The sequence below is a fragment of the Periophthalmus magnuspinnatus genome, chromosome 7 (genome assembly GCF_009829125.3).
Source record: "Periophthalmus magnuspinnatus isolate fPerMag1 chromosome 7, fPerMag1.2.pri, whole genome shotgun sequence".
NCBI classification, from domain to species: Eukaryota; Metazoa; Chordata; class Actinopteri; order Gobiiformes; family Gobiidae; genus Periophthalmus; species Periophthalmus magnuspinnatus.
Window position 1 is genome coordinate 28,631,264 of NC_047132.1, and position 27,981 is coordinate 28,659,244.

Genomic DNA, 27,981 nt, shown 5'->3' on the forward strand with positions numbered 1-27,981 from the left:
CCCTATAAATCTAAGGTTGGTCTGAACTCTAGGGAGAGGTTAATGGATTACAAAGGGATGTGGTATCGAACGCTGCAGAAGTTTATATACCTCATCAATATGTGAAATGCTATTGATCATTCCGAGCTTGATAAATTAAATTCATACGCCTGATAATGCACGGTGCGACTCGGTATGAGGGAAAAGCGGCTTTTCCAGAGATGAGGATGTGGGAAGCGTATTGGCAAAGCTATAGAATAAAGCAAACGTTTAGATAAGAAATAGAGCCAACACATGATTTAGAACGTGGAAGCAGGTGCCTGCAGGAGTAAACTAGTCAATGGCTTTGTACAAATGTTTGGCTTCGAATCGATAGAACAGAAAAATTGTCATGAGTTTGGGTTCATTTTTGCGCCTCTCCAGAGTCTAGATCACATATGTCAAACTCAAGGCCCACGGGCAAAACGTGGCCCTTTACATCATTTTACGTGGCCCTCGACAATGTAAATTAAAAGGTATGATGTTCTTAAAATGTCATTATATCAGGAATACACAGTTACACAACCATATTTTTACATCTAGGCAAATGCATATGCAGTATTTGTAACTTGAATAAGTAATAAATACAGGAAACAGTTAAAAAGTTAAAAAAGTAGTTCGATTTATTTTACATCTGGGCCTTTAAGAGCAGCCATTTTGCTCATGTGGCCCTCGGTGAAAATGTTTGACACCCCTGCTCTACATAAACAACGAGAAACTAATTACGATGGGCAACCGGTTAAAATCTATAACAAATATATAAAGGTGCATTATGTAACTTTTCTGGTGGGGAGTCTGCCACTTGCTGTAGTCTCCATGGATACGATATTACTTTTCCTGGAATGTAAAACTGATCTATGTTGCATTTATTCAATTACAGGTTTTTAATTGCTCAAAAATACCTTGGAAAACCTGCAGTCTTACTATGAGAAGTGATCGCCTCTGCACAGATCTAACCAGTAATTAGGCCTAGTGATGATGAAATTGAATGCCGTATAGAAGAGCGGTCTAGGCAAAGCAATAATCCATGAAGACAACCTGTAGAATCAGATTAGGGTGAGAGTTGTGTGGGAGGCAACATGGAAAAAAAAACTATTTACTGAAGAAACCCACCCAAAACTATAACTACAGTGTTTACCGTGTTTTTTCTCAAAACTTTGGCTTTCAATACCGAAACCAAAAGATACGCCTACCTTCCCAAAACGAGTGAGGTAAAAGTATGTCAGCAAGTAATTTCTGGAGTGAATGATGAAACAACATAAAAGCCCCAACACAGGTTCTGAAAGTTTTAAAAAAAGTGATTCATCATAAGGCACACTGTACAAAGATCAAACGATATTATTGTGACTGTTCAGTTCAAGATCAACAGAGTCAACGAGCCAATCAGGAATTATTTATGCTGGTTTAGTTAAATTAGTAAATAAAAAAGGCTTACATAATGGAAAACAATAGAAAATGAAATAGGGATTTATCATATTAACGTTTAATTCATGTTTTTAAGGGTTTTTAAGGAGAACTAATGCAAAATAGTAATGTTTCCTGATGTATGTAATAACTAATGATAACAATTTAACCAACAGAAAGTTTAAAAAAAAACTATTTGAATCACTAAAAAATAAAATTACAATTTCGGTAGCTTAGTTTTATTATTTTATTGCTTTATTAAAATTATGTACAAGCTTAAGGTCAGATAGACAGAGCGTGTTACAGAGGATTCGTCAAAGATTAAAACACACCTTTTGAATACAGCTTTTTAACAACTGCCTTTTATCCAACACACCACCAAAACGTCATGTAATTTGTCTACGTAGCGCTTTTCAATACTTGCGTTTCATACTGTGCACCATGAGAAGTGGTGGGGATGGCAGTGCCGCTGTGTCCTTTTCCTCTCACTCATGGACTCTTCTTGTTTGCTGGAGACAAGAGTGAGTAATTCAATAAGTCAAAGTATTCATTTATTACTTTCCGTTTCAATCACGGGGCATTTTCTGCACCTCCACCACTGCGCGAGAAACAAACAACTTATGATGCAACTTCTACAGCTTCCAGTCTCATCGCGCCTCTTTCCGTGGCTTAATTACAAAATATTGGCGGCGTTTTCTGTAAAGATTGCTCACCGTGGGAGGCCCAACGTAATTTGGTCCTGAGGCTTTGTCACAGAAAATAATACAACGCAACTGGGCTTTCTCGATTAGATTTGCGCTTTTAGCCTCGTTGACATTTCAAGCCGCATGAACTAATACATCTGTTATTTGTTGATCATTTGATTATTAACAAACTTCACAAAGCAAATCAGCTGCCCTGCTGGAGACGCAGACGCGGCTTTGGCTCTGTCTAGGTTGTTTTGTCTAGCGCACAATTTAGTCGGAGGTATAAAACGTAGCCCGTAGTGAAAGAGGGAAAAACATTCATCTTCTCCTGCTTTGAGAGAATGAGTACATCAGCACCAGGACTGGAACAACAGCCGTCATCACATCGTAATCTCCAATTTCAGAGCTTTTATTTCAGCCCAATGCCACCCGCTGCTGGCCTTGTGAATTATTGACAGACTGACACCAATGCGAAAGGACATATAAAAGAGGCTAAAAGCTGGGGCCCTGAAGAGCACGTCCTCTCCTATCCCCGTCAACAGGGAGACAAACGCTGCTAACCTCTCTGGAAAAAAGGTACGGCGTGTGCGTTTAGTCTAGATACAGTAAAACGTATTTAAAAGTATCAAATATCAAATCAAACTTTGAGAAAATATGTTATTTATTTGCGATTGGACACAGGGACGCTGGGTTATAATCTCATCATGACTCATACATGTAATCAAAAAATGCCAATGAGAGATCACTGACACTAAAAAACGTAGACAAAATTAGAGTGGCGCTTAAGTTGAAACTGCCTCGTGTTATGCAAGATATTTGGGTCGAACGGTAAGAAAAAATATTACAGAGCGACGCACCCGATGCCACAGGTTGAAATAAAAGGATAAAGTGGTGCAAGCTTTAGAAGAGTGATAAACTGATAATGTATGGATTCTATAGTAATCAATATAAGTTAGCGCCGTGATTGTCTCCCTCATTCTTCGTCTGTGTCTCCAAAAGAGCTGAAGCAACAGTTTTAAAAAGTGCAGATTGAACTATTCCTCGTCACTTCTCATTTCAGAAATCCCAGCATATTTGCAGTTGGTTTGATGTGTAATCATTTCTCTGACTTGATGAAAAGTACACGGAGGTAAGCCCCTTGTCAACCCTACACTCCGCTATGTCAAGTTTCTCGAGCCGACGCCTCGATTTGCACAAGATTAAAATATTAGAGGAAAGAAAAGGGGAAAAAGATGGTGAAAATTGACAGAAAAGACCCAAAGCCACCAGTGTGTGGACAGTACATTTCTGCATTTACAGCTTTAATCCACCTCGCTCTCATTACTGGCCCCTTCAGGCCTCCGTAGTTTGTCCACCTGTTCATTTATCTGTCCGTCCCCGCCTCTTCGGTCCTCCGTCTGTAGGCTCAACTCTTCTTCTTCCTCCTCCTCTTCCTCCTCCTCCTCTTCATCCTCGACGTGGGTTAGATCCTCGTCGGTCTTCTTCTCCTCCCCCTGTACCTCCATGCGCAGACCCGTGGAGCAGGTGTCCCCGTTCAGCCCCCCCGCACTGTCCTGGGTTGGGTGGGTGGGCGGTTCTTTGATGGGGGAGGAGCTAGGGGACTCGACGCTGACGGGGGAGATGTCGCTGCTGCTGTTGTTGGCCTGGTTCACTGGGGGTGAGGTGGAGGGCTTCAGGGGGATCTGCCATGATGGGATCTTTGGGATGGTGGGGGTGGAGGGGAACTGTTTCCTGTTATGGGACGGACGAAGAAGACACATTTTAATTGATTACAGAACGTTTGTGAAGTTGTTTTTAATAAGGTATTGGTGGAAATGTTCAAAAGTGGATGTTCTGATTGTGTTTTAGCTGAACCTGATGTAGTTACTGTCATGTCTACAGTGTTTTATTGAATACAATTAATGTGAAATACACAGTCGGTAATAAAAATGACACTGAAATGGTCACACATGGTCACATAGCGCTTTTCCACCTTCTAGGCACTCAAAGCGCTTTACATCAAGGAACCACTCACCCATCCACACACACACACACACATTCACACGCAAACTCTGAGGCGAGGTGGGTTAAGTGTTTTGCTGGAATCACACTACCAACCTGTGGGTCAAAAAACCAATAACGTTTATGTCGAGAGCGGGATTTGAACTGCCAACTTTCGGATCAGTGGACAAATAAACTAAGCTACGGCAAAGTCCCCAATGTCCAGTGTATTTTTTTTAGATTGGGGTTATATATTGTACCTTATCGTCTCTGTAGATCACATGTGTGAAACTCAAGGCTCGTGGGCCAAATTCGGCCCGCCACGTCATTTTATGTGGCCCGTGACAAAGTAAATTAAAAGGTATGACTGTCTTAAAATGTCAGTTTATCAGGAGATACACAGTTAAACATATTTTTTTCATGTCTATGCAAATCCATATGCAATATTTGTAACTTATATATAGAAACGGTTAATTAACAAGATTAAAACGTAGTGACATTTATCTTGCAGTTACATCTGGCCCTTTGAGAGCAACTATTTTGTTGATGGCCCTCGGTGAAAATGAGTTTGACACCCCTGCTGTAGATACATTTTTTCGATATGTTTTTTAGAGTGGGGAACAGGCACGATGAGAATTACATGGAACGATCCAAATTGTATTGTTTTCTTTGCATAATAAAGCCACAGCTACAGCAGCGTTAATGATAAAGAAAATATAGCGTTAACATATGAAGTACAGTTATCTGTTACTGATATGGAAACAAAGATGTAGTTACTCGCTAAATGTCGGATTTCATACTCCTCATACAAATGATCTAAACACAGCCCCACAGAGAACAGAATGCAGAACATGAGACCATAATTATACCTGTAAAATAATTATTGACCTTGTATTTTGAGCTGTTTTTGCATGAGTCAATGAGAGACAGGCTTCTTGGAGCCAACTGCCATGTCCACATGAGACTTCCTATTCATTTCTTATGGCTATTACGGCAGAACAAAGAGAAACAGCTTGTGTTTTTTCAGAAAGACACAAAAGAGTTGAGTCACTTTCAAACTATAAGCCGTGTGATTTTGTTCTAAAACTTGTATATTTAAAGTTTAAGTGGGAACACATTGTCAGATACGGTTCAGCGCGCAGCCCCACATCAAGAGCTCAGACTAAATCACATAATTACACCAGAGAAATTGTCTTTTCTGCCCAAACAACCAGATGTTCTTCACACCTGGCAGGCTCCGTCTCTGAGTGTTTTTTAATTATATCCATGGCTTTTAAGATCAAAAAGACAATGTTAAATCACAACAGGATGAGCTCTTCTTAGTACTTTAAAACACTGATTTGAATCATTTGAAAAAAAGCGCGAGTGAGTGGAGAGACAGATGGTGTTACCGACGCCTTTATTTCGTGATTTAAGCCTTTGCTGGGAAAACTCATTGTGAGAAGTCAGGATGAAGTCAAGAAAGCAAATGACAAAGGGATTATTACTGATTAGGATGTACGAGCGGGAACAAAACATGCTCAACTAGACGCTTCAGAGGCAATTTTCCTCTGCGGCGACGCGTTTCTGATGTACACCCTTTACTTGGGCTTCATTATAGACACTGATACATAATCATGCATGCTAATGGGACAGGGGGAGCCGCCAAGAGGAGATTGGGAACAGAGCAAGAAATACAACCTGACTTTTAATAAGAGCAGGGCAAAAAGCTTACACTGACATTAACCCGTGCCACCAGCCGGAGCGATTGACACAACGCTATGTAAGGTCACAGGCAAAAGAGACACGTACAGGGGATCACATTACATTTATAATGAAAGACATCACAGATCACATCTGTACTTTCTGTGGCAGTATGCAAAAAGGTCACTACTGTTTGATATATATTGGATAAAGGGAGGATATGTAGTACTATAAGTAAAGATACCTGGGCAATATCATTGGTCTGGCCTGTACAAACTGAATTTATAACTGGATTAGGTTTATTTAATATATTTACAGTGCACATATGTCTCAGTTTCAGTTTTTCTGAGGTATTTTTTGTGGAATGTAAAAAAGAAAGACAAAAATCTGTATATATGTTTGCATGTACAGTATAATCCAAACTGCTTTAAACTTTCAGGCAAAACCGTTTAGACACTAGGTGCATGATGTAACTACTGGACCGGTCACATGGTCTGTATTGGGGAGTTAAAAGTGAAGCACACCTCCGTGACACCTGGGTGTTTCATGTGCCAGGAGACTGGGTGACTTTGTTACCTGCTGAGCAGTAAGCCCTTCAAAGAGGCCACCTCAGCCTTCAGCTCTCCCACTGTCTGAGCGTCCAGGAAACGACTGCTGGACGACGCCATCTGAAAGGACACAGGACAGTGAGACACAGCAACTGCCTCATATTCACAAATATGTACACAAGATATATACAAGATGTACATGAGATATATACAAGATATACAGGAGATATGCAGTATGGGTCATCAGAGCACAATGCAGTGCACTCAACGTTATAATACAAAATGCACTTTAACAGATCAGTTCATTTAAAAAGAATCCTGTTACACTGAGCAATAGTTTGTCCTGCACCCACTGAGGCCCAGACAACAATATACCCCATGTAGCCTGCTCATACACAGTACAGGTGCAATGGAGGGGTAGAAGCAAACACCCAGTACAGGCCACTCAGCAGCTGCCCACTTGTTTACCTTTCATAATGTAAATTGATAAACTTCAGTGTTTAAAATAAGGACCAGGTTACCAGGGAAAACAAATGTGACCAATGCAAATGTTAAACGCCGGATGTTCTTTTGTAAGTTGTACTACTGTCATAACAACCTCAAAACGACCAGTGAACAGTGGCAACAAAAACAGACCAAACCCTTTGATCTTACAGCTCCAGGAAACATCCCCATTGGCATAATTTCCATATAAACTCCAAAACATTAGGCTTCTGTGCTTGTGATTTGGATCAGTCAACAACACATTGACTTGAGCTATGATTATAATGTGACTTTTGTTTAGACTTTGTCCTTTATCGTGTGTTTGATATGATTTGAATAGCAAATTACATTAAAAATATGCTTCTACCGAATAAAGAATGGGCACGTATTAGCACATTTCTAAGGCACATTTCTTTTGTGGAAGAGTTGGAGCCACACGAGGACAATGAGTAGAGTGGGATTGTTGGACAGGAGTCTCGGGGGACCTAACAGATAAATCAGTCATAAAACAATTAACAAGAAGGAGGAGGAGATAATTGTGTCCAAAATCACTCCATTGTTCAGTTCGCATGTCTTTACTGTAACGTATGTCCAGGAAGGTTTTACGCACTACATCACTGCCCTATAGACAGAGTGACATCATAAAAGACACCGCTCTAAATACAGAAATATCAGGCCAGAACTTACTAGAGTTAGTCAAATTAATGTGTGTGTTGTGGCCAAACCTTCTTGTCAAAGCCTGATATTGTTAGAGCACAGAATTTAAACAAGGCCACAGTGGCAAAACTGTTCACTCACACTGCGTAGTATTAATGTGATCTGTGTGAGTGTTGCTTCTAAACTAAAAACTATTGTAGCCACAGCTGCCCCGGAGTAGACCGAGTATAGAGTAAATGAATAATGCCTGAAATTGTAAAGCAACTTTGAGCATTCACTGTAAGACCAATGCATTATTTTTATTTTTATTGGATATGTTTCGTACGGTGATACGCTAAATAATTAAAAGATCAAATGTTTGCTTGTTTGCAAAGACACCAACATCTTAGTTACAGTGAAGGAAGGAAAGAATGGGAGATGATAGGCAGATCGTTCAGCATTTCCAGAGGAGAAGAGAAGGAAAGTCAGGACAAAAACGGCAAGATCGTGACAGTAGGAGAAGCTTTGAGGACATACTGGGGGGACTACGTCTTGGCTGGCTCTTGGATGAATCATGTGTTATGTAAAATGCATGACTGTGATATTTTATGGGCTAAATATACTTTTTTAAGTTCTGTATTGAGTGACAGATCAGGTGTGGTGTTACAAGAGTACAAACTTAACATCACTTCAGATCTGAGACTAGAGTAGGCCATATAAAATCAAATGTTAGGCTGTGAGAGGGGAGACCTTAAGAGGTTCTTCATTGGATATTAACCGTATAAACCAATAAAAAAGTGACTATAATTGCCTTGGTGGGTCTTCTGCTACTATTAAATAAACTACACACTCTGCGCTTAAAGGGGAGATAGAGTGACGAGACCAGAGGGAGGAGTGAGAGAAGACCAGGGGAAAGTGGGATAAAAGCAAACTAAAAAGTGTAATTAAGCCCGTGCTACTCGCCGGAGGAAGCTCGTTAGAAAGCGCAGACCCCCTATAGAGGCTGGAGCAGAACTTGGATGCTTTGGCTTGTAATTAAATCTAAGTGAAATTAATTGAATCACATGTGAAAAGGATCGGAGGCAGAGTGAACTGTTTTGGCTCTCTTATCGACTGCTAAACCTGCCCGATAAGGAGTGGTGTTGTGGAGGTGCAACGAAGACACTCTTATTACAACCATCACCTCATTAGACCGTCTTAATCCCTCTCCTCCCTCAGGCGCACATATAATAAGGCCCGATTCTCTTCCATTTTACGCTGAAAAAATTAATTGCCGAACGGGCAGGTCTGAAAGATTTCTAAAGGGACGGAATAAACCCAAATAAAGGCTGATTTCTGTGTCTGTAATTGGATTGCTATATGCCTGTGTCACTCATAGACGGGCAAAACCGAATTGTTAACCTCGAACTGGAGACATAATGTGTATTATCTATGGAGCAACAGTCCATAATAACTCACATCAAAGCCTGTCACACAACACTACCTCTGACATATGTCTTATTAAGGCTGGGGAAACCTAATTAAATGTTGGGCCAGTGCAGAATTTGAGCTCTGAAACGCATTAGGATGGTGTGTATATACAATAGATCGGCATTATGTAAGAGTCATGTGTTAAGTGCAGTGGTGCTTTCAATAAGAGGCTGAGTGGAGGGTATCAGTGACCGGGCTGATCCAGGCTTCAAACGCTGCAGCTCCAAGCGCCGACACCGGAGCTAAAGACCACACTTCAAGTCTGGTGAGTTTGGGTGTTTAAGTTCACTGCCGATCACAATGCGTTAGCCGCTGCCCACGGATTTAACTGCTCCGAGGTTCCAGAGGGTCGCGTCATTGAAAAGCTGCTGAGCCAAAAGCAGCTAAAAGTGAAAAGTCGTACCATTTACTGCCATAGTGTTATTATCTTGTCTTTCTAAGATGGATTTTTAGCAGGGAGATTAAAACTGGTCCATCTGAAAACTTCCATCTTTGGACAATTACCGCAGTATCATAACTATGACAGTTCCTTCCTTTTTAAATAATTACACCAGGCCATTTCCTCAAATTTTGTATCTTGTGTGTTTTATCTCATCAGTTGTACAGAAGTTGATAATTTTAATAATATTTCCACAGTCCAATTTTTATAACAATTTGATTTTCTAGTAAACTAATCAAGGGTTTCAGCTTCCTGCTACATACTGATGACAGCTGACCGCTCAAAAGATACAATATTTTGTTTTGAATTGTAAATTGCAATGGCAAAGGTTCAGACTTTGGATAAAACCTTCTCATTTGGTCTAAGTGAAGGATCATTTGTCGCTGGTGTTAAACAGCCAGGCCTAGTGTTTCCCTGTTCCACTTACAGATCAGCCTGTTAACTGTGTTTGCTCTCCTGTCTTAACTCACTGATCGCCCTCTTTATTAGTGGATGGTACGTCGAAGATTAGAAGCCTCCTCCTTCGCCTGCTCCAGACAAACTGCCAGTGGGAAAGTGCATAAATAGAGTGGAATCAATTGCGCTGTAGCTGTGTTTCCACTCAAAAACGCTCCTCTGGGGACTTTGCCTTTTGAAACTAATTCCATCATAAATATACATGTGTTACACGAAAGCACAGTGTCTGCCGGCAGAGTAACGGAGAATTAATTTGCTTTCCGACACTCTTAAACAAGCCTTGTTAAAGATCTTATCTTGCTGCTAATGGTCCACGGGCATTTATCTTCATTTAGCCAGATGCGTCCTTGGGTGCCGCTGCAGTTAATAGTAATTTCTTTCTATGCTTGTAATATGTATACATCTTTTTTCCCCTTTCTTGGATCACATAGTTAAGCAGCAGAAAGATGCCGACCCCCATCACACCCAGGCACCCACCCGAGACACATTACTTAAAAGGCGATGGAGGCGGCTACAGCAAATGTTGTTTTTTTTCCCCGTGTATTTTCTATGAGCCGGGGTGCAGTGACATTAGATCCGCGGTGTATGTGTGACAGGTGCTCCTTTTTGGTTCTGGATGGCTGATTCATTTGTTTGTTCAGGCAAGATCTGGGTGATGAGAAGTGTCGAGTGCCAATGCCAAGTGCAGTATTATGTTCTCGAGTGTTTAGGCCATGCAGAGCTGCTAGAGTCGCCCACCTGTACCTCCACAGAGCATAAACAAACTATACGTGACAGTAAAGTCGGAGCGAGGGCTACACAAACTGTCCATGCTGGAAGTTTGAAAGTTTTTTTAATGTGCAAAACTCGATGGCTTGTTGATCTGAACAATAAATTATAGATAAACAGGCGTACTTATCAGATGATACCTGAATAACTAAGGGTTTTTCCACCTTCAAGGCACTCAAACCACTTTACATCAAGGAACCACTAACCCATTCACGTACACATTCATACACCAGTGTGCATAAACACTAGGAGTGAGGTGGGTTAAGTGTCTTGCCCAAGGACGGTAGCAGTTATCTGTCGGAGCTGGACTCGCACCGCCAACCTGTGGATCACTGGATCTAAACGGTCAATGTTCATGTCGAGAGCGGAATCTAAACATGTGCATCCTACGTGTGTCCACAGATATAAAGTAGATTTTTCTTCTTAATTGGAAAAAGATATTGATGGTCAAGTACACTGCTTGGCCAAAAAAAGTCACCACCTGGATTTAACTAAGCAAATATGTTGGTGTTGCTGCAGTTGGTCCGGTCTAAGTTCAGCAGAATGAGGTCAGCTGACACCTGAATATACTGAATGACCAGGTTATACCTGGATTTTTTCTTCCCTGATGACACGGGCATATTCCAAGATGACAATGCCAGGATTCATCGGGCTCAAATTGTGACAGAGTGGATCAGGAGCATGAGACGTCATTTTCACACATGGATTGTCCACCACAGAGTCCAGACCTTAACCCCAATGAGAATCTTTCGGATGTGCTGGAGAAGCTTTGTGCAGCGTCAGACTCGACCAGCATCAATGCAACATCTTGGTGAAAAATTAACGCAACACTGGATGGAAATAAATCTTGTGACGTTGCAGAAGCGAAAACGAAACAATGCCACAGTGAATGTGTGACGTAATCAAAGCTAAAGGCGGAACAACCAAATATTAGAGTGTGTGACCTTTTTCTTTTGGTGGCGACTTTTTTTTTGGCCAGGCAGTGTACATTTCCATTTTGTATTTTGGTTCTCAAGACCATTATGATAAAGCAGAATACTCACTTTGGTTTGCCAGATCCTACGACTAAAACCAGTTAAATAAACTGTAAAGGCGTCTCTCTGATCTGAATATTAAAGCCCCAGCAACTGCAGCCAATCGTTAATCAGGAAAGGCAAGGCAAGTTTATTTATATAGCACAATTCGTACAGACAGTGCTTTACAGAAAAAGAAAGGCATTAAAATCACAAATCAAACATAAATAATCACAAATAATCATCATAAAATTAACATTTAAACTGAAAAGTAACAGCTCCCACATGGTCAGACTCACACTAGAACTCAGTGACAGTCAGTGAGAATGAGTAAAAATTTCTACACTTTTCGGCGCTGGCAGATTAAGTTTTAATTTCCATTTACGCTGTACATTACTCATTGCATCCTAAGTACACCACACCTATATCAATATGTTACTTTAGATAATGTACGTGAACTTTTCTCTGTAGTAGAAAAGCAGTAAACATGACATGATAAATGTTTTCAAATGCATGCCAGTAATTTTCAAGGTATTGTGCTAACTTCATCAAAAAGAAGTAATAAATCAGATCAACATCAGATCTGAAAATGTGCGTAATCATCAAACTCACTTTCAGGATTCTTAAACGCACTTTGCAGTTGAGTGGTTTCTAAACACTGAGCGCCGTTCCCGTGGCAGCTGAGGACCAGAAGCCTCCATGTGTTTTGGGTTAAGGGCACATTTCCGTGTTGAGAAGTCTAATTGCTACGTGTGGCTCCCAGTGAGAGGCGCGGCGAAGCTAACCCCCAAAGCCACAAACGGTGAGCTGGTCCACTGCGACATGTGTTTCTCATCAGGAACTCGGGACCTGAAAACAATTTACCAATTTCCCACATGGCCCGGGACAACACTGCGCTGGTGCCGACTCACGCTTACAATTTAAGATCAACCCTATAGCTATGAAGTGGGCTTTATGATTTGTTTAATGGGTGTTTTGATGAGAAATACATATTTTTATACTAAGGCTGTTCACTGCTAGGTACTCGTAGCCAATAAATTAAATACGTTACTATGCAAAGCTAGAAGTAAAAAACAGAAAAACGAAAATATTTTTTTTTTTTAATTCACAGACAGATTAATACATATATAACAAAATAACTAATTGAGATTGGATCAGAGCCAGTGACCATTACTACGAAAGCACTTTACCGCTTTAATTAGTCCACACACCATATCTTTTAGTGAATAAAATGGTACTTTCCCCATTTACACAACTACACGCTCTATCTGCAAATAGAACTGTATCCCATGTTACTGTAATCCTCCTGTTTAAAACTGTATTAGTGAAAATTGAGCCTCTGAGCTCAGCCTGAGGTAATCTTCCCGCTGATATTCACAAGGACTACTGCTGTTTCCAACACTAATCATCGCAGTTAAAGATGATTTGAAATATCGAGAAAAACCCGGGAGTCATCAGATTTTGATGAAGCTCGTCCGGGGAAACACATTCAGACATTTCTTTCCGAAACAGATGTGTTCGCATATGTTTTCTGGCGATATCCAGATGCTACAGTGGAACAACCATGTGCCTAACAAGCTGTGGACATAAAACATTGTCTAAGATTGTCTCTTCCAGAGCACTTTTTCAGAGCGCGGAGACTATAAAGCACTTTACGAGCGGCTGATAAAAAGCAAGCGACATTTCATCCTTCGCACATAAGTTTTTAGAACAATCATTCAGTCGGATTCACCTAAACACTTCCAATTCGAGAGAGATTACGAACGGAGCTCTATAAAAATCAAGGCGAAGGGGAACGACAACATGGTTAAACATTATGGTCCCATGATGAGATGCACCGTACTTTTAAGTAGCGCGTGTTGAGCTGATATACAGTTATCGTAAGGCTGTCCATCTCAGCTAGTTATGATTCAGGGCGGCGCTTCAGGTTTTAGTACACAAAGACCTCGAGAAAGCTGCGCACATCAATCTAAAGGATTCAACCCTGCAACTTTTACATTCACAGACCTCTTCTGTAATGTCAAAGTTACGGCCTGTCTGGCTTTCCCAAAAACATCAATCAGACGCTCAAATCTGGTGTCCTGCTCAAAGTGCAGTAAATGTGACACAGCAGCTATTGTAACCTTGGTTATGCTTTATATAATACTCCCTTCAATAACATCAAAGTGAACTTGATGTAAGAGGAAAAGCTCGAGCTACTCTTGGTACATTATCAGGTTATTTTGGTGTGCTTCTGTCTCTATAGGGAAATAATGTCACATTTCCCCCAAATAATCTTTATTCGGTAGTTTTATTTCATAAGTTTAAAAGTGCACTGTCACTGTGGAACTTTTCAGGTTGGGGTCCACAATATACTTGTTACATTGAAATATTTTGAATGTTCAGCACTTATGGCATTATACTGAATCTCGCATGTATTAAATTATGTGTTTTATGCCTAAAATATACATGGAAAATGAAAAACTTGTATTCTTGCTGTGAGCAGACTCGTCCCTCCATGAGTCTGACCAGTAACTTGGCCCGGTGGAATAATTAATGCTCGTCTCCATGGAAATAAGATTAGTTTAATGTTACACGGTGACGTTACACTGTTCCGCGAAGACAACAAGTGGCAGACCGTCTACCAGAAAAACTTACATAATGCACCTTTCCACTCTTTTTTAATTCATTAATGACTTCATACATGCAGAAAAGCAAGCATGAGCTAAGCAGCAAAAGGTATCATTTAACGCAGTAATTGATGTGCTAGTGAAGTGTTTACCTGCGCTCTGGACAGTTCTTGGGACAGCTCCTGGATTTTCTGCTGCTGTTGAACCAGGAGCTCTTGGACCTGGGCGAGAGTCTGCTGCAGCTGGGTCACTGTGAAGTCAATACAATAACAGGGTCAGCTCTGTGATTACACTTTCATCATCAGACAAAACTAGTCTTTATTGCGACTAAACTGACAGAGACAATGGACTCAAACTCCCATCAAAGCTGTCTTTTAAGATATGTAATCACTTAATACCGCGTAACTTTAGCTGCATCTTTTGGTCCTCTCGGTGTAAAGGGTGGGATGGGGGGGCACAACTTTGGATGGTGATATTAATCTCAAGTGTCTGAACTTAAATCAAATAACAGTGTCTAACCCTCCATTATCCGCCCAGACACTGGCTTCTAATGCATCTTAAACCCTCAAACGATCAACAAAGAGGAAAAAAAACAAGGCGCTCATTTGGGAGGAGGCTGCCAGACAAAATGTCCCTCCTAATCCTAATAAATATTGTTCTTTTTCCATTGACTTTGAAGATTGAATTAGTTCAAGTGTTGGTGTTGGGCGAGGGTGTATGATTTCAAATAACACCAGGCGCAGTTTGTTGTTGCCCCCTGCTTCCAGTCACCCGTGTATTACCAAACAATGCATTAAGTTTCCCCGAGCTGATTATATTACAGAAAACCAATAAACATTCATATAAATCATGGGCGTGTAAAGTGTTAAATCAAGCCTATTGGATTAACATCAACAGATATTGTGGCGGTCCACTGCTGGGGTTGTCAGGCCAGTGGTTAAAAGCCCAAGCTGCAGTCGGCTAGTCTCCAAAAAAAAAAAAAAGGTGGTTCCCTTATTAACGGAGATTAGGACAAAAAAGACAGAAGGGCTCGAGGCTCAGTTTCTTTTGAAAAACATCAGAGAGAAAAAAAAAATCATGTTTAAAGAATATCTTAGTGACACCTGTGTTTAACCGGGTGGAGTTATATCAATAGGAGGAGCGTTTGATCCTCTCATGCGAGCACAATCCGACAAAATACGAGTTTGAGCAGGACCGAAGCGAAAAAAAAAGCAAACAGTTTAAGTTTGTGATCATAAGTGTGACCAACCGCTATGAAGACGGCCATAAAACTAAAATACTGAGGCTGTCCGCGCTTACAAAGGTGTTACTATGATAGGGTGCGCTTACTAAACCCAAAGCTGCCCTATTAGTGTCCGATTCTGCCTCGCCACAAAACGGCTTCTCCAGATGTGCGGGTCAGCCAGCCCAGCCAGCCGGTAAAGCTGTGCCTGCTGGATTACCATTGGCACCGCTTCTTTACGGCACCTCAGCCAAAACAGCTCATGCTCCAACTCTTTTCATGTCCCCCTGCAAACTTGACTCCTTTGTAGTCTACAGACACTTGACAAAAATGCATAAAGTTATCAGAGAAATGAAGCCAAGTATAATGTAGTCTCTTTTGGCTCGGCTTGAATCAAGAACAAGTCTGAAACTGTGTTGAAAATGCGACCTGCAGCTGCTACTGTATTGTATATTCAGTAAATGATTCTGTAAATACCTCGATATAATGTACACTACATATGTCCAGGCCTGTCTACTGTCTTTAACGGCCAGCTGGTCAGCAATATGGCTCAGTGTGCCCAAACAGCCCGGCAATTCTATTAGTCTGGGAAAGGCTGAAGTACTTCCAAGATCCATTCATTAATTGTCTGTGTGAAGTTGTAGGCAAATCATAATGGGAGTCAAGGCCTGGAGCTCCTGAGCCGGTGGACTGGCGAGAGTCTAATGCAGTCCCCCATTCACCTCATTGGGTCCGGCACTAGAGAAATACATGAACTTTAACAAAAGGGGGTTCAAGCAATTGGCAGCGGTGAGGCGGACGAGCGCTATTACAGAGGAGAGAGAGAGAGGGGAAGACAAAAGCAAATCCGAGGGAGAAACTCTCAGTGTAATTGCAACCCCTCTCCCCAACTGTTAACTACAACAGTCATTAACTACAATAGCAGCTTGGCCACTGCAGTCATAGCAAATTAGTTTGCAACATTGGCTGAAGAATAGGACCGTATTTTTTTTTACAGGAGGTATAAAGTGTAGAAAACCTGCCACCAAAACAAAGCATGGGTTGTGCTTTGGCAAGTGTCCAAAAAGCAGGAACAAGAAAGGGCAGCGCGATACAGGGAGGAAATGTGTTTGCATAGTTGGTAAAAATGACCATAAAAGAGCACATATTTGTTAAACAGATTTAGGTTGGCAGACTCGCACGCAACAGCACACTCTCTGCTCGACTCCGATCTGAAAAGAATGGCCAGGGTGTGCCTACAGATGAAATGATAACCATCGTATTTTTATCGTTATTCAGTTGTCACAAAGTTGGACCAGGATATCAGCTTTAAAATCAAACATGAATTTATTTATCTTTAGACAGAGCTGAACAGGATATGGCGAACTTGGGAACAATGTATGTAATGGCTAATGAGAGTATTAATACAGATATGCTAAAAAAACATGCTAACAGAGGACATCAGACATCCTACATCGAAAAGTCATATCATCAATCAGCTCTGCGTTTATTTTTTCCAAAGTTATTTTATCAATCTGGAATACACCAACATTAATTGTACTGTATTTTTTCAATGTAATGCTTTCTATTATTAAGTGCTAAAAGAACATCAAAACAAGACAGCTTCTAATGTTGTAGTATTCATACAGTTTTAAAGTCAAGATGATTAAATATTGATTGGAGTAATCAATTTACCACTCAAATTAATACATGATTGATGATGAAATGTCTAAATATTGAACACATTAATATGTTTATTCACAGATGGAGGAAAATAGTCATTGTAATTTTAATGCCATTTTCCACCAAACGTTATCAGTGCAACTTAATTAAAATAAAAGCACACCACTTTTGCAACATCACAAGCAAACCGGAGAGTAGAGGTTGCCTGCTTTGTAATGGGCTCAAATTATCAAATAGTGAAGAGTGTCTTTCAGGTGAAAACACACTTGAGCTCGTCACTGCTGCTAACGAGACCAAACTTTGTGAGATGCCTCTCTCATTTACGCCTCCCTGGATTTTTAATTATCCTGACGACGAAAGCATCCCTCTCTCCTGTAGTTTGACAGCCAGGTTGAGATTCCTCACCTGTCCAACATGGGAGCCGCACCTGTCACTGTACACTTAATCACACTAGGGCCAGTGCTGAGCCCAGACAACACGCAGTGTCGCTAGGCTAACACACACAGACCTATACATGCATGTACACACTCAAATTAAAATGAACTTTCTCGCCACCTATGGGGAGGAGGCTGTAGAGGATGACAGAGGTTTGGATGGGGGTGAGGCTGTCGAGGGGGAGACAGATGGGAGGGGGCGAGAGTGGATGAGGCGAGAGGAAGAAAAGTTGTCATTTCCCAACTCCTCATTAATATTCGGAGGTTAAGAGCTTTTCAGCGAAACGTAATTAATTGAGCCCGAGCCTGACAGTAAACAAGCAATTTCAAATTAAAGCGAAATGACAGCGGCGTCATTTGTTAAAAACGTGCGGGGCCCCCGATTTTGGCGACAGATAAATGAGGGAAAATGTTAAGGAGGGAGAAAGTGATGAAGATATTAATCTTCACCTGTCTGTGTCAGCGTGCCACTCATCGCCGCAATGTTGTTCTCCATCCGCTGCAGATGCTTCTTGTCCTCTCGGCTGCCCATAATGAGGGGAAGGATGTATTTCTGCAATTAGAAACAAGCCACAGTGTTTCAGTCTCTGGAGGAAGAGACAAGGCCAGTAACACCATACAGCGATACATGGTCAAAGACATTGTCTAATTTGGGCCAACTCTGTTTATAGAAATAATGCACTCTTATATGTTAATGGACAATAAAAACAACACTTTGTTTTTCAAGTGAAGATTTGTTGATTTTGCTGGTTAAACTCCTGGAAACTCAGTCTGTACCTAACAGATTCAGGGTAATTTGTAAATGCAATGACGTAAGCCACTATCTCTGGCATTACTGTTACATTACAGATATATAAAACTAGGAAATTTATTTAAAACAGACAGGATTAATAAGTGTAGATGTTGAGGAACAATTGTTCATGCGGGAATGGACCATCAAAAACTGCATATGTTGCTTTGTATATTTAAAAAATGATTCCAGTTAGCATAGCTTGCTGCCAGAATTTCTTTCCAACCCAGGTGCCAACTGGCCACACTAGCGTGAGTAATAAACACTTTTTAGAGAAAAAGATTAAATGAGTGTCAACACGTGGTAATTAATAAGTGTGCTGCTGTGAGTGTGGTGTTTACAAGGCGCTGTAGAACGTAAATAAAGTATGGGCAGAAGCTCGGACATATGGTGCGACTGGCGCCACGCTACAGTGACATGACAGCAACCTGTGCAGTCCCGCTGGGGAAGCACCTCCCGGGATACACAGGAGAGCCGGAGGACTGGTTCAATGTGGTTTTGTCAATAAAGAGCATGAGGAGACAAGGATAAGGGCCCTAAATGTGCATGTCTGTTGAAAGGCCGTGTAAGAAGAATGAAATATCGGGACATAACAGGATCTGAGGAGGAGCCAATATGTGGCACAGGGTCAGATGGGCATCTGCATGTACATGACAGACACTCACTTACACAGAGAGGTGAGCAGCTTGTCATCCACACCAACACCAGTGCACCAGCCCGAGTCCTGCTCTAAGAGGAGAGTAATGGCTTCCACATGCCACTCAGACTACTACTAACAACCACTATGGGATTAATGTCAGCGAGGACAAGGGGCCCATGAGCTCCTGTTCAAGGGCTGCTAAGCCTGATAAAAACCAGGCGATTATTTTTAGATGGGCCTACGTCAAAAACAGGGATGTGTGCTGTGTGGGCAACTATATTTTGTAAAAGAGGGAAAATATATAACAGCAGGAGGAGGAGGAGGAGGAGGAGAAAGTTTAAAAGGAGGGTTTCAAATGAGCTCATGCTTTGACGTAAAGCAGGAGCTTTAATAACAAGGCCCTAGTGATGTTACATACTGCACAGGCACCATCATTCATCATAAACTGATGTACTAGCAAAGCCCACCAATTTAAAATGCACTATCAGGGAGAGGCAGACGTGACAGATCTTAGGATGCGCTGCATAATGTGTGTGATAAATTTAAGAGAAAAATTAACAGTAAAAATGAAAGCTCGCTACAGTTACGACAGAGAGGTATATGACTTACTTTGTAGAGCTGATGAAAGCCAAAGGCGATGCCCACCATGATGACCGTGAGCGCACCATAGTCCCTCCATCTGTAGCCTCTTGGACCTGGCATTTAAAAAGTAGAATTATTATGTCGAATTATGAGTTCAGTACAAAACTATCCACACCAGAATAAAACCTTTGAGGTATAGGATTTAAAAGTGCACTGTATAACTTTTTTTTTTTTTTTTTCTGGTCAGGGAGTGCCACCTACTTGTCTCCATAGTGATGTTATTGCTATGCCTGCAATGTTCCGCAGTGTGGCAACATATCTATTTTGCATCCATTCAATGACATTTGTTTTCATCTTACTGTGAGCAGACTCCCCTCTCCACAAATCTGACTTGTAACTTGGTGGCAGGTGACGTCACCAGCTTATCTCCATGGCAATAGATAAAGCTAATTTCACACTATGCAACATTCCTTTCAAAGCAGTAACATCTCCAATCTGTAAAGTTAAAAAAGTGCAGCTTTAATGTACATGCCAATCCTAAAATATTGGGGATTTTTTTTTTTTTTTTAAATAAACTAGTATTTGTGTACATTTTCTACATGATTTACTGTGGTGTTTTTAAAATGTGGAAAGTCAACAGTTCCTGGCACGTGCATTTTTTAAACAGACAGTTTAGTTGAGTGACAGATCAAATGAAAGTGTGTCATTGTTCTGGCTGTCATCTGGGTAGGCCAACTGTCTGTCAAGGTGGAAATTCCCCACATAAGAGGCATTCAACTGAAAATGTCACTAAACGACAATCTGCTTCGAAGAAATTATAGCCATTTTGTCTTTATTTACGTTAGTGCAGTCAAAATGAATAGCAAATTATCAGAGGCTTGTCCACTGAAGAATACCATTGATATTCTATTATAGCTCTGATTTCACCTAATGGGCTCAGTAAATTCAAGTAAGTAAACTGGATTGATTTGTAGCTTAGCACTTGCATGATTTGACATGCAAATCAAACAGGACGCACTGTCACACTGGACTTTATGCTCCATTTTCAAGGTGAATGCTGTATTATTCTCCTGCACATTTTTCATGGCTGCTGCTGCATCTGGAGGTGAACTTGTAACCTTTACTATCGAAAATTTTGAATCATTTTCCCCCACATCCATATGGTAACCACATAAATTTGGGTCCTCATCAACATTACAGCTGCAATAGCCTGCCTCCTATCCCACAATGCTTTTGAAAGGCCTGGGAGTCCTTGGAGAGGGTTGACCCTGAACCAGACTGCCTGCATCACGGGGGTCTTGCCGTGCTCTCTAGCCTCTTTAGGACCTCTCATTCTGCCTCCATTGCCGCTTTTTCCCCTCTTCCACTTCCACTCTGCCATCTTCCTTTTTTATTTGGTCACTTAAGCCGTTGGAACTGTGGTCTCCATCCCCCGTTTTTCCAATCTCCTCTCAAATTTATTGGGTTCAGTGGAGGCCTTCCTGTCCTTCTACCGCGTGAAAATAGAGATCAGAGTATCCATTACTTGGACAGAGATGGATGCGGGTCCCCGTGCACCGTCCCCATAACAAGGACATCAAAGGGAGGTAGCCCCCTCTTTTCGGCGTGACCCCCCATACAAGACTCCTCACACTCACCTCATTATGCAGCTCCCTTATAGCCGTTTTGATATAAAACCCCCACTATGGACAGAGAGCCGCTAGTCTCCCCTAACTACATGGCCATCCCATCAACATCACTTTCATTACAAAACATGAGATGCCGAGGGAGTCAAGGACAGTGTGGTAATAAATGAGGGTGGAATACATCTGGAATCATTGTCATATAGGTTAAGCATTACGCCGGACTTCATTCTGCATTGGTAAATCAGTGGACAGCACTCATAACCTCCTGAGGTAATAAAGATACTGGTGCCGTGGAAAGGTCCTGCCAGGGTGGAGCCCTCTGTGACAAGATGGCAGACGGACACTTGAACAGCTCTGAAGCTCATGTCACAGCGCTTTGAGGAAAATCTGGGAGAACACCAAGTAATGAGCACAAGCTGTTAAGCACTTAAGTTCACACCAAGTCAGATTTTGATCAATACATCCGCAATATGGTACGGACATTTAGTTAGTGGGACAAGATGGGATGGGACAGGATCTAGGGTCACAAGATCTCACAAAATAAAATGGCCACAAAATTGTGCACATATGTGAAAAATTATCTTGTGGGATTTTTCATCTCACATTTAGCTTGGGAAAAAGGCACTAGCGAGTTACATTTTGAGAAAGCAGAGTTTAAAAAAAAAAGTTCTACATTGAAAAAAAAACTGAGACCAAAACTGTCAATGTATGAAGTTCAGACATGTCAAAAATCTCATTTGATCTCATTCCATATGTAGACTAAAACTTTGCTTATTAACAAAAACTTTCAGATGGTGTTGACAAGTAGAAATGGTTGAAATGAAAGACATAATTTAATAAAACTTCACTTTTATTTTCTCTAGGGCTGTGAAAGAATAGAAACTAATATTCGCCGTATACGTGGCACTCTGAACAATGACCAGTCAAAATATAAACTGACAATCATTCACTGTTGTATGTATTTACGATAGTGGAGGTGTTTATGGTCCCGTTTCTAAATAGGTTTGCAAAAGGAAGTGGCTACAGGTAAAATTTAAACCTGTGATAAGCACTCACTGGGTGGTCCTGGGACCAGGTGGGCTGCTGGTACAGGATACGCAGGTCCCACAGGGCTCAGCGGCAGGACCTCCTCTGTGCTGCCGGAGCGCTGCAAAGCCAACTCCACCTCCACATCCGTCAGGCCTGAACCAAAAGAAGAAGCACATAGAAGATATTAGAGACCGCAGAAGGGACTGTGTTAATGGAATGGACCGAATGGGTCTTTGCTCTGCGATATTACATGCTTAAATACTTCCCAAGTTCCTCGCAAACCTTCAAAGTACAACTTGGTGGAACTATGTCTAATCTCCATTCAATTTTCCCTCTTCTCAAAAACGCATTTTCATTTTATAATTCTGAAATCCCACGGAGGGCTTCTGTTTCAGGGACATCCATCAAAGCGAGATAGTGTGGAGCACTTGGTACAATGAAATCTGAAACTCGCCGAACCCATTAACGGCCACCAAAGGCACAGAAAATAACAGTCTGACCAATTCTGCAGTTATATTTCCCATGTGGAGATTTCATACACCCCAGACAGCCAAAATGCATTATTTTAATTTCTTCATTGTAATGTAAATGTATTACATAATTTTGCAAATGCCAATATAATTTAATCTTCAGATCTTTTTAATGATTTTAGTGATGATTAAATTGCAAAGGGCTCCCTGATGGAGAGTCAGAGGGGAGGAGGAGAAAAAAATCTAATATGAACATCTCCTTTTGTGGCAAGAAAGGATTTTATTTCAAGCACCATATGCCGCTATTGCTGTGGGTCTCTTCTTTTAATAAGCAGCTCAGTCTAAACAAAGAAAGAACAATTAAAACTTCTCAGACATAATTTGAAGAAAAAATATTAAACAACAGATTAAGTGTAAGTATAAGTAATATATTTACTGTAAGCTTAATAACTTTGCTCTTTATAAGAACAATATTGCTTCGGTAAGTCTAGATACCATTGTCTGCCCTGACAACCTTCTTATTGACAGAAAATCCCTTTGAAACACAACCTTTTACTTGACTTACTCCCCTGGGATCCAGAGCATTTATAAAAGCTTAGAAAAGAGCTTCCACTTTCCTATGAGAGACTAACAGGAAAAGAGTGTAGTGTTTTCAGTGATCGCTCTTAGGTTTTATTAATAGTAGCAGCAGAAAATGACTGATACTTAAAGAGGTAAACACGCAGAAGTCAGACAGCATAGTGGAGCAACATGTTCATACAAATATGTTATGAAGTAGTTACATTATATTAAAACAGTCACTGTGGCACCAAGCCTGGACAAATGGGAACCTGCTGGAAGGATATACAACGTAAGTCTACGGCAGGGAACTTTATTTGTATAGAGTAATCCAAAGTGCTTTATAGAATAAGAAAGGCATTAAATTCACATAAATAAGCATCATAAAATTAACATTAATAGAGAGGAGTGCAGATAAAACATTTAAGTAAAATGCACAGCTAAACCGTTCTGAGCCTGGATTTAAACATTGTCAAAGTCAAGGCCTGTCTCACATCTTCAGGAAGGCTGTTCCATGTTTTAGCTGCACAAATTGAAACGCTGATTCCACATGCTTAGTCCTGACTCTGGGCACCAGCAGGAGGCCGGGACTAAACCAGAACTAAATCAGGACTACAGCAGTACTGCGTCAGGAGGCCGGTCCCTGAAGTCCTCAGAGTGTGAGATGGTTCATGTGGCTCTAACATGTGGGAGATGTTCTTTGGTGCTGGTCCATGGTGAGACTTGTTCACAAGCAGAGCTGCTCTCTGAACCACAAGCCGACTTATTCACTTGAGGATCTACTCCATTCTAAGGCATTTTGTGCCAACAGTTTTACCAGGAAGGGCATCTCACATAAGCACATAGCACATCAATATGCAAATCACAAAGTGTAGAGACAGCACAATTTTGTCTCAGTATTTAGCTCTTAGTGGTGTAAAAAAAAATATTATAGTGAATGATAGACAAAGTTGTTATGATTAAAACAAACTGCCTCATAATCTCATCTTGATTACCTGAAAGCACAAATAAAAAGCTCTTTACCTTTTCCTTAATAGCTGTCTAAAGCATAAAGAAAGCATTTGATAATTTACCACAAATCTCACGCCAACAGGAGGTGCCTCCGTCACCTATTTAAAAGCTCGGGGGACTTCAAATGGCCATGAAAATGGTTGAATAATTGAAGGCAAATATTGGCCAGCCCCGAGTCTCGAGCAGGTCCTGAGTGCCAGGAAGTGGTGAGCGCCATGTGCTGAGTTTGTGCAGTCCGACTCACTGTCAAATAAGCAATAATGTGTCCCTGGACTCCGGCTCCATCTGACCACAGCAGACTGCATGGTGGCAGACTATTGAGTGAGACACAAGGATCTCAGATTCTCCCAATGCAAAGAAATAAAAACATGCTTCAGGTTTTCTCCTTTCACCTTGAAATCTGTTGGCTTTTTCAAACTCCAGTTCCGGGTCTGTGCGGAGCTTAATGTATGTACATCTAAATGAATGTTAGCATCTTTGATGTTATTTATGCAACAAATGAAAGGGTTTTTATCTTGTAGCACAAACAAAACGCATGGAAATACCACACTAAAGCTGTTTCTAGTTAAATTACAGCTCCCCAAGTTGTTGTAGTCTCTGATCTGTTTATTGTTGAGGGGAAGACAACAGTAAATGAAAGCGCCCTTAGATCCACACGCACAGGGAGCAAGGTGAAAGTGAGTTTTACATATAAAAGGAAAAAGACAAAAAGGATTTGAAAATGTATTATCTGTTCCCAAACCTGTGGAATGACCCTCGCACCCCCATTTCACATCGACCTGAGGGAGATGATTTTTTTAAAACATGAATTACACCTAATGACGACACCATAAAAAAGCACAATAATGGAAAGCTATTCTGTATTTCATTATACTGTATTATTTGGTGCACCTGATACACGCGGGGCCTGTTTATGAGTCACCGTATTAGCAGATGCTCAGCCAAAGCATTTGCTTTGACCTTGCCATTCTCATTGGGGCATGAAATTACGGTGCTGGCACCTCGATATTACAGCTATAAATACTGTAAACTGCATATCTGGGCTACGTTTTCTATTGTCTTTCAACATAAACCTGATCGGTATTTATTTAAAGGAAAACCCATTGCTCGTCATGTTATTTACAGCTCTATTTTCACCGCCTCATATTCTCTCAGCTTTTTTTAAAGGGCAAAGACGCAGCAAGGCCCACACATTAAATCCATTTCTCTGTTTCTGGCACTTCTGGACTTTATGGGTCAAGACTTAGGCTGGACAGCCAATTATAAAAATTGCTTACTAAAATATTTGAGGCGGTAAAAGGTGAATGTCATTTTCCCCGTCTTCCAAGGCCTGAATTATCAAAGTGCCCTTGAAAGAAAATGACTTACATTTTGAATATCAGATTTGGAAAAAGAGAAAGGAATAGGTCAGAAATAAATGGGGGTCAATGGTTTATTAAGAAGTAAGTGCAACTTGTTTTTGATGACCCTGATTGTCCATATTGTTTGGCCCAGGACAAATGCAGTGCTAAATAATGACCACTCTCATACACTATTCATTTATGTATTAAAAAGGGGGACTCTGCTCTCATTTCCCTGCTTTATTACCTGCTTGTAGTCATGACAAAGTAGGCAAGGCCTCGGCTAGGTGGCGCCGTAGAGTAATTTATAACCACATCAATTTCTTTACCTTCTCCACAGGCCTTGGTCATTGTCATTTTTGTCCGGGAGGTGAGTGGCATAACCCCACTTACAAACTGCATCCTATTAATATGTGGGATGATGAAGCCTTTCCTTACCTTCAGAGCAGCTATGGTAATGGTCCTACAGCCTACCTGTGTTCGGATGACCCTCGACCGTTGGCCCTCTGCTCAGGGTGAAAGCTATTAGCATTATTTATTCAGCTCAACCCGGACAGCATAAAAAAGGAATCAGTCATGAGGATATTTATGTCTATGAGAAAGCACTGCATCCCTTTGACACGCTGATTTTACTTATAAAGCAGAATGTCAAACCAGTTGCCATTCTGTGTATCTATGTCATTCTGCAAAACACGGGTCAATTTCCTCTTTGGTGGCATAAATAACTGTCCATTATTTATAACATGCTTTAAGTTCACTTTGCATAAAAGTTACGTTACAAGCTTAAAGTTGGTGGCTGTGCATAACTGTGGCTGTGGAAGCGTTCAAATTATGCAAAAATAAAAAGCAGTTTAACATTTACACTGTTATAAGACTCTCTCCAAATGAGTACTGCATAGCTAAGCATTCCCGTGGTTTTGCATTATTGTTTAGCCGTAGTGTACGTTATAAAAAGTAACCTGAGAGCAGTGATTCTGTGGAGGTGGTGTTTCTTAGAACTGTCAGGTTTGAAGTCACGGTCAAATTGACACGCGGTGCTGTAAAACGCTGTTGACTTAGCACTGAGAATTGGATTTTTTGGTAATTATGTGAGTAACTGCTAATTGTCTGCGCTAAATGGTACTGCTAAAATGGCGCTCTTTAGTTGTTACATCTGCTAATTGTAGAGGACATAGACGGCACAATTCACTAAATGAATGTGGCGCACATTATATTTCACTCAAACTCAATAAAATTTACTTGATCTTGGAACCGAGGAGTAAAACTAAATTGCTTCAAGATGGCTGCCTGACAACTTAAATGCACTTCATTTCCTTAGTCTGGTAAAAAAAAAAGGCTTGAATGGAGATTCATATTAAGCCTGAGCGTTGAAGTTTCAACATTTGAGCCAGTTTATTCAACAAGCACAGAAGGGCAGCTCGAAATATTAGACTGCATAATTGCCAATTCATACCCTGAAATTGACAGTTGAAGGAAAACAGAAAATTATATTTTTCAATGAATATTGAAATAAACCAGGCTATTAAGATCTCTTTGGAAAACAGGCATTGCAACCAGAGAGCCATCCTTCAGTGCAGATTAGGGCACAAATGTGCAGTGGAATAATATGCACGGGCGAGATTATTGTGTAAAGATCCTGCAACATGCAATCAAAGTGGGCCCTATTTTCCCCTTCATCAGCTGTCCAGCATAAACACTGCAGCAAGAGGAATCCAATTTAAATTCCACTCCACCGGGAGATGGTATTGTTTTATTTTATGTGTGCTTTGACATTTCTGGCTGTTAATACAGAGTCAAATCCAGCAGTATTTACATAAATATGACATTAAACTGTATTAGAAATTAAGACAGACACATTTGCTGCAGCAGCAGAGGGAGGGAGCGTGTGATTGAGTTTCTGGGTCAAAAGGTTGAGAGGGCTATATAGGGCTAGTAAAAAAAATAAGGGAATTGTTATGAGGATTTCATCCTACAGAGCACAGCTTATGAGAAAACACAGGAAAAAATGTGTCTTTCCCCAAGAGGCTGAATAAACACGCTGCATCAAAGTGAATGTTTTACACAACTATTTTGTAACAACAACCTTTATATGAAAAGAGCACAGCCACTATTTTTTTGTACAGCCCATTTGATATCTGTGCCTTGGCTTTTGTTTAAATTTTGGTTTGTAGCAATTTGTCACAGCACATATACAAGAAGTTTGATAAGTTATGGTTATGGTCAAATCCAGCTGTCCCACCGTCTTTGGTCCAATGCATTATAATGTACATGTGGCAGAAGGACAGCACGGTGGGAGAGCAGTAGATTCATTGTGTAGGTTTGTGCTGAGCAGTGCAGCCTCTACAGTCTTTCATGGAGTGTATTCTATTTAAATGTGATTCAAAGTCAAAAGTTATATTGCAGAGTGCTACTCAAAAGTACTCTG

The 27,981-nt window shown here is 40.9% G+C and overlaps 1 protein-coding gene across 1 annotated transcript in view; it reads right to left on the reverse strand.

Annotated features, from left to right (window-relative positions):
• Positions 1-1,655: 1,655 nt before the first annotated feature.
• pex14 (peroxisomal biogenesis factor 14) overlaps positions 1,656-27,981 on the reverse strand; it is a 50,903-nt gene continuing 24,577 nt past the window's right edge. Inside the window, exons 4-9 of the mRNA XM_033969415.2 lie at positions 22,205-22,330; positions 19,551-19,636; positions 17,962-18,064; positions 14,346-14,443; positions 6,348-6,439; positions 1,656-3,839 (exon numbers count right to left, since the gene is read on the reverse strand). Coding sequence (XP_033825306.1) covers positions 3,410-3,839; positions 6,348-6,439; positions 14,346-14,443; positions 17,962-18,064; positions 19,551-19,636; positions 22,205-22,330 — 935 coding nt within the window. The 3' untranslated portion in view covers positions 1,656-3,409. The remainder of the gene's footprint in view (positions 3,840-6,347; positions 6,440-14,345; positions 14,444-17,961; positions 18,065-19,550; positions 19,637-22,204; positions 22,331-27,981) is intronic.